The 13532-nt window shown below is 39.4% G+C and overlaps 1 protein-coding gene across 11 annotated transcripts in view; it reads left to right on the top strand.

Annotated features, from left to right (window-relative positions):
* tjp1b (tight junction protein 1b) overlaps positions 1-13532 on the top strand; it is a 105394-nt gene that overhangs the window by 53287 nt on the left and 38575 nt on the right. Inside the window, exon 1 of one of the 11 annotated variants that reach the window (XM_038291174.1) lies at positions 3613-3669. The exons of the other annotated variants lie outside the window; for them this stretch is intronic. Coding sequence (XP_038147102.1) covers positions 3628-3669 — 42 coding nt within the window. The 5' untranslated portion in view covers positions 3613-3627. Of the gene's footprint in view, positions 1-3612; positions 3670-13532 lie in introns of those variants that run through there. 11 annotated transcript variants of the gene reach the window in all.

Raw genomic sequence — 13532 nt, forward strand, 5'->3', positions numbered from 1 at the left:
GAGGTAATGAAGAAAGCATTTTCCTCTGGTAATTGTGATATTGTTGCAAGACTTAAACAGTTCTGTTCTGTTCTGTTCTCCATCCTATCTAATAGGGGCTGATATTTATTTTCTGTTTTGCAAAAAAGATAACATCTGTTGCACCTACAGCTGAACTTTCAAAAATATTTGACGTTTTCCCTCTACTTAAAGCTGCAGTCTGTAACATTGAGGAGAGAGCAGACTTCGACTGAAAATTTGAAGAAAAACAGGTTTCACGACACTCCCCCACCCTCTCTGCTTCACTCATGCCCCACCTCCAAGCTCCACCCCTCTCACAGCATCTGTGCGGCTACCACATGCGACCAGAAGGGGGGGGGGGGGGGGGGGGGGGGATTCAGCGTGTGTGAGCTGTGATTGACACTCCATCAGACGCTCCTCTGGCTGTGATTGGTTGTTTAGACTCGTCCCGAATTATTCTTTCCAGATTGAAATACAGGCAGTAGGCGGGACCAATTGAAGCAGTTTTTTTCACAGGTTACATATCACATGTACTGCTGTCTGGGCATAGGGACAGTTTCAGCCAATATGACAAAAAAGGGATTTTTAAAAACTTACAGACTTCAGCTTTAAAGGAAAAGTCCGGTCTTATTCAGTGGTCACGGTTTTCAGTTCGGTTCGGTATATGTTGATTGTTAGCATGACATGTTGGTCGTGTTGCTGTTAGCATAAACAGTTCGATGGCAAATCCTCCCTCTTCAAGTTGGCTATCCAACGACCAACCCGTCCGTGGAGGATCAGGAATCAGAAAGGTGGAATAACTCTTTTTTTCACTTTTACCCAATGTATTCCAGCATCCAGCTGCCATGCACGTGGGCATTGTCAGTTTCACTATAGCTCTGGTGAATTTCAATGGTGAAGTCCTCTGGAAATTTTCAATAATTGTTGTTGATTGCAGATGTGTCTAGTAGTTCCCATTGATTTAGCTTGTAAAGCGGGGAGAATGGCGCTAGGCTTACCGCACCGTGACGTCACTGCTGGAAGATGGCAGGAGGGAGGGGCTACTATATTTGGGCAAAAATGGCCGCTCCCAGACTCTGTGATCACGATGAAAACTATTTTTTTTTATTTTTTACTGATTAACGTAAAATTTATTAACGTATTAGTTTTATGTATCTACTGATCTACTGATCATTCCTGACTGACCGGAATTTTCCTCAACAGTTTGCCACATTTTGTTGGTCTACCACATAAAATAAACATTCTGTGTCTTCCACAGACCTTTTCAAAGCAGTGCAGTTTAGTACTTTCTAACTCCCAGTTTTTTGTACCTGGGAAGGCTGCAATCATAAGACCATGTTGGCTCTATGGTTTAGTTTTCCCCTTGCATATTGAAGCAGCGATGCCTCGTGTAGAGCTCGTTTCTTCCACTTGCAAGTAAATAGAGGTAGGGCTGGGTGATAATTCAATAACGATATATATCGATCGATAGACGTGTGGCGCAGTAGTCAATAAAAGTTCGATAAAAAAGAAACGTAGTTTTCCTTCCTTCTCATTGTAGCCTATCATGTAGGTTTATGCTAGTCACTACTTCCTCCCAACCAATCACAATCATGGACCCAGGCACGCCGTCACAAAGCACCGCCCTCTCAAACCACAACACAGAGCACATGAAGATGTCGCAGCAAGGAGAGGCGGAGGAAATTGTTCCAAAGAAGGGTTTTTGTAGTTCGGCAGTCTGGCAGTTTTTCGGTCATGGCAAGTCGGACAAAAAACAAACCACAGTCATCTGGAAAATGTGTCGGGAACCAGTGAAAACCAGTCTGATAACACAACCAACTATTTTTTTTTTTTTTTTTTCATCTCGGCCGCTCACACCCGCTGGACTACGAGCTGTGTAGGCCTCGGTGCGGCTCTCCTCCGAGGAATCTTCGGGAATTTCGGGAAAATATATATATATATTTTCCGTTCTGGGCAGTTTCCCACGTAGTTCTAACAATTGAGATAAAAATGCTGAGGGGCCAGAAACTTCAAAGTAATGCGGGGGCGGCGGTGGGGGGGCATTTATTTATTTGTTATATTTATTTTGGTCACTTTTCTGGTCACTTTAGTTTATTCTTTGTCAGTATTTAATAACATAACTCAGGTCTCTTAAGTTATTTTTCTTTAAAACAATTCTGTTATGGTTAAAAAAGTTGGTTAAATAAAGATTTAATCCGAAGTCTGTGTTTGTGTTTTTTATTAAAATTAAATCATTTAGCAATATTACAAAAAGTCCAGGCAGAGCTGCACATAAAATATGGTTTCAAATCTTTTCAATAATTATCGATATCGATCAATATGCGTTTTTTTTTATCGATAAGCTTTTTTTCTATATCGCCCAGCCCTAAATAGAGGCTCTTTTCCTTTTTAAAGATGAATGTTTTTCCTTTCCTCTTGGATTCAACAGTAATGATAAAATTTTAATCCTGCCTCTTCATCAGAGATCGTGACTCACTGGCTATACCTCGGAGACTTCCCACTAGTTTATTTGGTTTCCTAATAAGAAACACAGGAAGTGACTGAAACAAAATGAAGCATCACCTGACTGGATTGTTTAACAAATAAAAAGCTTCATCAATGTTGCAGGGTGGAACAATCAAACATTTCTGCAGTGCATTTTCAAAACATAGCTCTTAATATTTGGATTGGTGTGCAGAGGTACAGTTATTGTTTAAATGATTATGAGGTGTTATTACCCTTAGTTGATTTACCACTTTGTTGGATTTAATAGAATTTAATAGAAAGCATGTTCTTTATTTTATTTAAGAAATGTGTTTGGGGTTTTAATCTCCAAGACATTTGAATCCATCTGTTCATATTTTGTTTTAAAAGATGTTTAAAGCAATAATGTTTCAGAAAACTCCCCCTTAGTGTGGTTCTGATTGATCTGTGATGCTGTGGATGAGATTCTTCGCTCTGATCTTTCTCACCAGTATTTAATGAAGCAAACATGTATGCAAAGGTCAGATTTAATCATGGCTGTGCTTACTTTGGCTTCTGTTTAAAAGTGTAACTCATGAATAGCTTCTATTTACTGCCCATATATCTAAACCTTTATCAAAGTGTTACTAACTACATTATTGTATGCATGTTTTTTTTCCTGCACAAATAAGAAGGAGGATGTGGATAGCTTCAGATTTCCAGGCACATGGTGGACTGGCAGAACCTGGCAGTGTGAGGGTTAAGTCCGATACAGCAGTTTACACTGCGGATGGATTTTCGCTAGTACAGAGGAGTCCCAGGCTGTAGCGGAACTGCAGATCCCTCGCAGATTGTTGCCAAGCTGGAGGGGATTTTCATCTCTTAAGCGTGGAAGAAGAGAGTTTTAGGGAGCAAAGCATTGGAAAGAGAGATGCAGGGTAAGGATGCAGACCTGTGCGGGACAGAGGAAGTGTCGGCGAGTAGCTGCTGGATGTGTTTCCTAACCTCTCACCTGTGGTTGTAATTCAATTTTTATATATATATATATTTTGGTTTTTTTTAAAACTAAGAACATGAAAAGGAAGGCTGGGATGAGTCCCTCCCAGCACTGATTGGTGCGGTCATGCTCTGCTGCTGATGTGCGTCTGCTGGAATCTCCTGCTGGATTTACTAAGGAGTAGCTAGATGCTGAGGACACTCTTGTCTGTTGTTTGTAATGACCCGAATGTAAGTACCCCCCCATCTTCTGCGTACAAAGTTTCCTCCGTTTTGTTGCCTGATGCATGAAGTCAAAGACGACTGCTAGCCTACGTCATTGTATCTTGTAAAGCAGCCAGCTCTGGTTGCTGCAGTGATGGATAGTTTACTTTAACGCCAGCCTTATTCTCATGTCTTGACCTTGGCATGTGCATTGCTGCATCCTCCCTGGGATCTCTGCTCATGTGTAGAACCGCAGTGTCTACCCATGATGTTGCATGTGCGGTGTCACTTCTCTCTCAGGGGACCCCCCCCCTCCACCACCTACTCAGTGACTAGTGGTAAGGCTGGAGCCCTGATTAGCATTTGGCTATGTTCTCAGAAGTGAGAGGGTTTTAGCAGTTGTCAGCACTTCGCACCACATCGATTTCACTTTCTGAAGTGATCAATCATCTTATTTTCTTTTATTGCCTCCCCGCCAGCAGCCGTGCTGGAGTGGGCTCCCGTTGTCATCCGTCTCTGGTTGCAGTGAAAGTTCAACAGCATTGGGGGGGAAACGAAACAACTTTTTTATACTCCTTTGTAAGAACTGGCTTGATTTGCACATGATAGGACATTTTATGGTTTTCTTTTTAAAGATGGTTGAGTGTCAGGTGATACGTGTATAAAAGGTGTGTAATATTTGGGTCTGTGTAGCATGAATCATCCTCACTAGCCCCCCCACTCTCTCAGTATATGAGCACCAATTAGCCATACCCCCACTGCTCTGACTGTCAGTGGAGAGTTTCTGAACAGGATTTACCTCCCTTTGTCTTCTTCCAGAGAAATTCGACAATTGGAGGCCGGAGATAAAGTGAATGTATTTTCTTTGCCGTATTGCATCATTTGTTTCAGTCAGTCGGTAGTATTTCATATAACAGGATCTTATTAAAGGTTCTGCAGTGTCCATGCTGCAAGTTTGCCTTAAATCACTCTGTTGCTGCATCACAATGGCAGAATTAATGAGAGCTATTTTTAGCCGCTCCGTTCCCAGAGCGCTCTGAATTGAATGAGACTCAGCCTTACCTCTAAACCATACCACAGCAAAAAATGTAATCTTTTGTCAGAGCGTTTCGGCAGCCCACCAAATTGCCTCCCTTCCCTCGTCAGACGAAATATTATTTTGTTTTTCTGCGCACGGTGAATTGGGGAGCCTGTGCTCTGTAATTTGAATGAGACTTTGAAGTGAAGGCAGGATTAAAATTCTGCTTTTTTTTAAATTTGCTGGAATGGTTTGATGGCAAAGCAGGGAACTTCTGCTTTTATCCGTTGGCTTCAGATGGTTCTGCGTAGTGTATGTACGAGCAGGCATCTGTAGGAGCCATTGATTTCACAAAGGGTACAAACAATCCTTTTCAGGAGAAAATAAGCAGTGTTTGGTTTGTTGCTACTGGTAATGTTTCTGTTTGGATGTCATCAAAACAAACCGTAAGCCTACACAGGATTCAAAACTAGTCATTTCAGGGATTGTTTTTAGCAGTTTGTACAACAGTATTTATAAAATGCAAACATTAGAGAGGAATTAATCAGAATATTGTGGACAACATCCAATCCCCAGTTTGTTTAAAGCTCTGATTGGCTGATATCAATTCTAGCTATTTGTCGGTTTGTTCTTCTCTGTAATTAACTGTATTCCATGTTTTTTTTCATTAAGCTCCTGTTATGAGAGGTCATACATGTCTAAAATACACTTATGTTAAGGATATCGATTTCTGAAAGACTTCCAACATTTCCAAATCCAACACATATCCTGACAAAAGGATTCGAATCTCTAAACTGTAAAACGTAGGAGCTGATTTTGGTTTAGGTTTAGTATCCCTATTATCTCCTAAAAGAGCCACTCTCTCTTTGTATCTTTCAGCCTGAATAATATCCAAAAATCTTGACATAATTGTGGAGAGTCACTACTTACATACGTGTCTCCTTTATTTTAAACACCTGGCTGCTTCAGAGTGTGTTTGTCAGCACACCTTTAGGGCTTGCAGATGGCAAGTTTGCTGATCAGGAAAAGGAACTGTCCCATTCCTCTTATTTGATTTTCTTTACCCATCTTTGGTAAAGATAAAACTGCTTCTTTGATTGTTGTTTTTTCCTTTTTTTGTCCCTAAAGTTTGGTTCCCTGCAGCTTTTAGATTTGTTTTTGCTTCAACACACCTATAGCCGAGCATAGACTGTACGATTTTTTTGCCCTTTCCATTGTCCAGTCGTGCGAGAATTTTTTGATCTGGCCGAGTTTCAGCCTCATTGTGCATCAGGCGTTGTTTAGTATACAGGGGCTAACAAAGGGAGATCAGCCTCTCACAACCACCTCGTGATCACAAACCGTAAGGTCGGGAGAAAATCAAACATGTACTTTTAAACCCTGCGGTTTCGTCGTACAGTTTGAGCTGTAGCTGCTTGCAACGATTGAAAATATCGCATTTATTTATTTACAAATTAAAAGTCTGGTCATATTCTGAATTCGGACTTCTGAAAGTACTTTAAATGTGAAATTATTACATATTCAATAAATGATAAGTTTTTTTTTTATTCAGAGTAATGTTCATCTGAATGTGCTTTACTGGAGGCATCCATGTTTGTCAAAGAACACTACTGCCACCTACTGGTTAGTGACGTCACGGTGCGGTATCGGCTGTTGATCAAGTCCCAGTGCTGTATCTGGTGTTTGTCACAACGCGCTATTATCCAAGTCATCTTGAAAACATTCTTCTTCCAAATGTTGGCTACATATTACGGGTTTTTTCTCTGGCCAGAAGTTCGATGGCAAATCCTCCCTCTTCAAGTTGGCGATCCAACGACCAACCCGTCCGTGGAGGATCAGGAATCAGAAAGGTGAAATAACTCACTTTAGTTTTTTCAGTTTTACCTGATAAATTACCGCAAACAAATTAGTTTTAGGTATAAATAATGATCCATTGATTATTCCTTGCTGACCGGACTTCTCCTTTAAGAAAAAAAAATCAGCTCATTAGCAGGACTCTGAAGAACTTGACTCCATGCCAAGGAGATAATTCCTACGGAAGAGGATTAGGGCCACTGGAAAAACAAAAAAGTTAACTTATTTTTTTTTTTTACTTTATTTCAGTTTAATGTGGGGGAAAAATTTCTGGCTTTTTTTCTCAGAATTCTGACAGCTAACAAACATGTTAGTATCAAGCCATAGCCATCTCTGTTTTAGAGACTAGCTCTCTTGTTTTAATGACCTTCTGCTCCTCCATTAATGAGGGGACCCCTCGGGACGTAAAAAGTTGCCTAATTTCGTCATTTTCCACCAATGTGTCACTGGCCACCTCAAACAGCTCACATCTTTGTCAGTGAAGCTGAGTGCTCCACATCTCTTCCTTCATGGTGCCCATCTACATTAAGATCCAAAATTCTGAGATTAAATTCAGAATTCTGAAAAAAAAAAATCAGAATTCTGACTTTTTTTCCATATTAAACTGAAATAAAATGTAAAAATCAGTTACCTTTTTTTCAGTGGCCCTAATCCTCTTCCATAAATTCCTCCAGTTGATTCGAGTGTGGAAGTAAAGCGACATCTGGAAGCTGCAGGAAACCAGACCTCAAGTGTCGTAACCAAGGACCTCTGCTCCATAGTTTAGTGCTGCATCTATTGATTACATCAACCAATCAATCTATTGATTTTATCATAATGCTACGTAAAGATTCAGTTACCAATATTAGTTGGCTATTATTTCAATAATCGATTCATCTTTTTAGCTCTACAACAATTTGTTGGTTATAGAGCAACTGCAGTTGGGAAGGGGGGATAAAGTAACATTTGAGAATGCAAACTTAAAATATAATAAAGAGCAATTGAGTCTGTGCTTTTAAGCTTCATATATCCGCTGCATATTTTGTGAAGCTATTGGTAAAGGCACTGAGACATGGTCTTACCGTTCAAAAAGGGCAGCAGATATAATCCCAGCTGTTCCTCCTGCTTTTTCTGGCTTCAGATGATACGATGGAGAATTTTTGCTGGGATTTTCAATAAAGACAAGAATGGCTGTGAAAGATTACAGGTAGTGGATGTTTGTTTGCATTGCAGCTGACATCCTTGTCGGATGAGAGTGAAAGCATAGGATAGGCTGTACTTGGACAGTTGAACATCCAGCGTCCTCTCATCCAAAAAGACAAACAAACATGGTTTGCGACCATGTTGAGACCACCATTACGCGTTGTTCAGTACAACTTCTGGTTAAAAAAAAATTACATGGAATTATATTTTACTGGTAAAGTAGTCTTCTAGTCCTCAATAATAATGTAGATAAAAACTATTTATTGAAGTATACTTTTTTCTCATATATTGGAGCCAAACCGGCAGCTGTCTATAGAATCTTCTTCCTTTAAAGCTTGCAAACAAGCATATAACATTTCCTTCACTACCAACTGTCACTACCAGCAGAATAAAGCAAATATTCTTCTTACACCTGTTTTATTTTTTTTTACTGCAGGCATAATCTTTGTCTTTTCCTATAAAATGGTTTAATATATTTTAGGGCTACAACAAACGGTGTGCACATAGATTAATATATCTCTTATTATTTTTTTTACAGATTTTAACCTGGTGAAACTAAAACTTTTGCTTTCGAAGAGCAATTGACAGGAAAAATGTTTTTTTTAATCTTAAATGCAAAAATGTTTATGTATATTTTTTACAATGTTCGTATAGTTGCTGCTCTAAGTGAGTCGCTCTGTCTTCTAAAGGCACTTTTCACAGTCTCTATACTCCAGTTAACGATAAATCAATTATTAATTTAGTCGATGATTATTTAAATTATCGATTAATCATGATAAATTGTTTCAGCCCTGTACCAAAGGATTAGAAAAGGAAAATTAAAGCACATTAAAAGCTTGGCATTTATGACATCCCATATAGAGAAGCTAGATTTATTTTTATTCTTTTATGATAATCTGTGTTTAGCTAACCCAACCCCTCCTGACCAGCGCTTTCCTCTCCTTGCTCCGTGATCCTGGAGCTTGTTGTCCATCTGTGTTGTAATGTTGGCATCTGAGAGTCTGGTTGTTGTAATCCCCCGAAGCATGACCCAACCAACATGGTGTCCCTCCAATGGGGAGTGGATGCCAGTTCTGGCATGTGGGCATGATGCATTTTTTTGGCTCAGGTTGTTTGTCCTCTCAAAGGGTGCACACAAATGTTTTTACCTAAATTCACTGCGTCCGTTTCATGGACAGTCTCTTTCTGAATGTAACATCATAGAATGCATAAAGAATCAGTTCTGCTTTTTACATTAAATTAAAATTTAAAATAATGGCAGTAAATTGGATGATTTCGCAATCCCCCCCCAACTGAAAGGGACTTTGAGACGTCTCCTAAAAATGTCAGGCCACTTGAGGGATGCCACGCTGCTCCCCTGTGTTACCAGAACAACAAGCTGAACAGTTACATCCCTCAGCTGAGAGGTGTGTGAAGGAGAGAGGTAACAGTAGGACCAGGCTAGATAGGTTTTAATGATTTCTGTGTTCTTCTGATTTGCCCAGTTTTCATTCTCTACCGGATTATCCGGCTTTTGTGTATAATTAATCTCATATTGTCAGCCTTCTCTGTCATGAAAGAAGGCTGCACAGATTTAAAACATTTCCCTTATCTGGCTTCCTTCAGCAGCCTGTAAAGATCTCAGTCACTGGAAACAAGAATCAGCCATAGAGACACAAATCCTGAAGGCTCAGGGGAAAAATCTCAAAGGATCAAAGTTTTCTATGAGAAGTAAAACAAACTAAATGATCACCAAACGATACGTTTCTTTTTAAAGCTTTTCTAAATTGCAACCCATTCAGTTTTAAAGAAGAGTCGTCTTGCATAACTATCCGTCCCCTGCTTTGTATTTATTCCACCTTCATCTGCTTTCCGGGTCCCCGGTTGCTGCTGCCAAGCTGAGAATGTCTGAGGACACTTTTGGCAATTTACTCAGCTGCCTGTGTTCCTAGATGCCAGCTGGTGTTTGGCATTTGGTGGACAGGTCCAAACAGATGCAGAGATGATGTGTTGAAGGAGGCCCATTGGGTCAAACAAACAAACCGATCACAATCACTCTCAGCTTTTTGCTGTCATTTTTAAACTTATTTTCTCATTTTCAGATGCAGCCCTTTAAATATACACTCTGTGTGGGTGTATGTATATATCTCAAGCTATCCTTATAATATTATGGGCTTCCAATAGAAAACATTAAGAAGAGGCTTAATTCCATTCTATTCAGTTTATTTCTATAGCTCCAATTCACATCATGTCATCTCAGGGTCACTTTCCAGTTCACCAGATCATCCAGTCAGATTGATTCAAAGTTTTCTATCTAAGGAAAACCAGCTGATTGCATCGACTCATTGACTCTTCAGCAATCCCTCACAGGTAGATATGCACCAATCAGACAGAAAATCAATGGCCTATTTTTTTGTTTTTCTTATTCCTGGAATATAGATTAACACTAAGCATGTCTTTTCTATCTATCTGTCTATTAGAGATGGAACGGTTTATGAGAACCGTCCGAACCGTTCGGTTCGACTGTCTCGGTTCGGTTCGCGTGTGTTTCGTTCGGTTCATGCGCTGCTCCTTTCTCTCATAGGCGAAGCGTTTACACTCCAGAGCAGAAGGTGGCGGTACTGCGACCAAAGCCAACCACCAGTAGTAAACAAGAAGAAGAAGCGACGCAGCGTAGCCGAGTGTAGCAGGGGAAAAAATCAGTTGTTGTGGAGAATTGTGTGGGTATGGCGAGTGGGAAAGAACAGGAGCTGGAAGACGCGCCAGCAGCACTTTATAGGTCTGCTGTATGGGACCACTTTGCATTTAGAGTGACCTACGATGACGGCAGAAAGAAAGTGGTGGATAAAAGTGCAACAGTGTGCAAGCATTGTGCAACACGTTTTGTTTATGCTAACATCAACATGACCAACATGTCAGGCTAACAATCAACATATACCGAACCGAACCGAAAACCGTGACCACGAAACCGTGAACTGAACCGAACCGTGGATTTTGTGACCCGTTCCACCCCTACTGTCTATATCTATTAACTATCTCTAAACTTAAAGGAACTGGTTTATTTTTGTTTCTATTCAATTCAGTTTGTGCCTTGATGCATTAAATATTATAATCTCTTTTCATATAAAACAGAAATGTGTTCAATGCTGAGAGTCTGCTTTACATGCACATATTTGTTTTATTTCATATATGATGCATTTAGACTGCTTGCTAATAACATATTTGGCCATTCAGATGGACTTTCACTGTCCTTCATTTACTACTAATCACCGTATGCATCATCACACATTGTTGATGAAGATTCTCAGTCATCCAGGTCATAGTCATTCCATAAAAGTTCAAAAACAGACTCAAACTCACTGCGGATCCAGACATTTGAATTGAGAAAGCTTCCTGGAGAGGTAGCGAAACGTCTTCAAATCTTGGAAACCAAGTCCAGTGAATTTTCTTTTTTTTACGGAATCATCACATATTGTTTCACAAAATCAAATCTTGTTATTTTTTGTTGTTTTGTTTTACATAGTTTTTCTAAAAGGCTCAATCTGACAGATTAATGTTGCAGGATGAACAAATTAGAGCATGTGATGTGAGATGAGGTTTGCCTCAGAGGGATTGACCTAATAATGCTTTCTCTGCAACTGTTGATTGTTTAAACATTCATCCTCATGCAGTGGATATTTAATTACAATAAAGTTTTACCAACTGAGTAACTTTGGATTTTTTTTTCCTTTTTGATGCTGCCTGAGCATAGCTCCATTATGTGGTGTGGTGCTCTCTTTTGGTTTTCTAGTAATTGTTGTTTGTGATTTTAATGTTAAACACTGAAGCTCGTACTCTGGATGTTTTATAGACGCAGTGGGAGATCTGCCAACACTGAGCTGCTGTGTGTGGTATGTTTAGAAACAGTCATTTAATGGCTGTTGCCAGCAGTGTGTTGGAGCTGTGCAAGTTTGCTTTCTGATAAAAAAAAAAAAAGTCAGACGCCAAATTAAGAACGGCACCGATGCAGCTTCTACTGCATGAAGACAGATGTAGTTACTGCTCTGTGAACAGGAATCACTAACTTATCTTTCAAAGGAAAAGTCTGGTCAGTAAGGAAAAAACATGGATCATTATTTATACCTAAAACTAATACGTTAGCAATGATTGAATGAATATAGCTTTAATCAGTAAAAAGATAATAAAAATTTTCGTTGCGATCACTGAGTCTGGGAGCGGCCATTTTTGCCCAAATATAGTAACCCCTCCCTCCTGCCATCTTCCAGCAGTGATGTCACGGTGCGGTAAGCCTAGCGCCATTCTCCCCGCTTTCCAAGCTAAATCAATGGGAACTACTAGACACATCTGCAATCAACAACAATTATTGAAGATTTCCAGAGGACTTCACCATTGAAATTCACCAGAGCTATAGTGAAACTGGCAATGCCCACGTGCATGGCAGCTGGATGCTGGAATACATCGGGTAAAAGAGAAAAAAAGAGTTATTCCACCTTTCTGATTCCTGATCCTCCACGGACGGGTTGGTCGTTGGATCGCCAACTTGAAGAGGGAGGATTTGCCATCGAACTTCTGGCCAGAGAAAAAACCCGTAATATGTAGCCAACATTTGGAAGAAGAATGTTTTCAAGATGACTTGGATAATAGCGCGTTGTGACAAACACCAGATACAGCACTGGGACTTGATCAACAGCCGATACCGCACCGTGACGTCACTAACCAGTAGGTGGCAGTAGTGTTCTTTGACAAACATGGATGCCTCCAGAGAAGCACATTCACATGAAAATTACTCTGAATTAAAAATCTTATCCTTTATTGAACAGGATGGAATAATTTCATATCTATAGTACTTTCAGAAGTTTGAATTCTGCATATGACTAGACTTTTCCTTTAATTTATAACCTTAAAAACAAACTGCACAAGCAACATTTTTTAACGTCTTTTTAAAAAAGTCCTAAAATGATGTTACTTCAACCAGAAATCTTGTTTTATTAAAGTATAACTTTTAATTGTTTACCAAAAATCAAGCAGTTTAGTTCAGTAGATCCCTGTTTGATTGGCTCCTTTTTATTACAGTCCCCATAGCAACGATTTTCCATGAAGTACATGCAGTCCTTTTTGGGGGATAAATGAATTATTATTATCGGAACAGTTTCTAAATACACAGTTGGCTCTGAAAGGTTACATGTGAGGTAGAGTTGTAGGCGCGTAATGAGAGGCAGAGAGAATCAGGAGGAGCCGTGAGACGTGTTGTCTGCTTTAAACTTGTGTTTCAGATGTTGCAACAGCTGAACTACAGTTTGTTTGGCCTGAAGGAGAATCTCACTGAATGATGTGTAATAAGGTGGAACGCTGATCACATTTCATGTGATCCAAAGCGAGGCCTGTACTTAATGAACTAGGGATGCTTTAAGCTGAACTTAATGCATTATTTTTATGACATGTTGTAAACTATGGCTGTTTATATGTTTGTTTTTGGGTTTTTTATTGAAATGATCAGATCAGATTGAAGACGTTTAATTTTTATGTATTATTTGCTAGAGATGTTTACTTTTTCTGAGGTTATAGAGCAGGGGTAACCAATTCAGCCTTTTCAACAACAAAAAAAATCATTAACCAGTAAAGGTCTGGAGACATTTTTATTATAATCTGTTACTTTAAACAGAATTTAACACTGATTTATGCATCCATGTCATACATTAACTCTAAAATGTTTTTAAAAATTTCCATTTTAAAATCTAAAGTGTTTTTTGGAGTGGAGAACAACAATCGTTCAGTTTGGTTTATAGACAATTTCCTGACTCACTCTTTTATTAAACACCTGAACTGATTGTTTGTTATTTTCTTTCTTTTTTCTGTC

This window comes from Cyprinodon tularosa, unplaced genomic scaffold (assembly GCF_016077235.1).
Source record: "Cyprinodon tularosa strain WSP-4 unplaced genomic scaffold, ASM1607723v1 ctg296, whole genome shotgun sequence".
In the NCBI taxonomy this organism is placed as follows: Eukaryota; Metazoa; Chordata; class Actinopteri; order Cyprinodontiformes; family Cyprinodontidae; genus Cyprinodon; species Cyprinodon tularosa.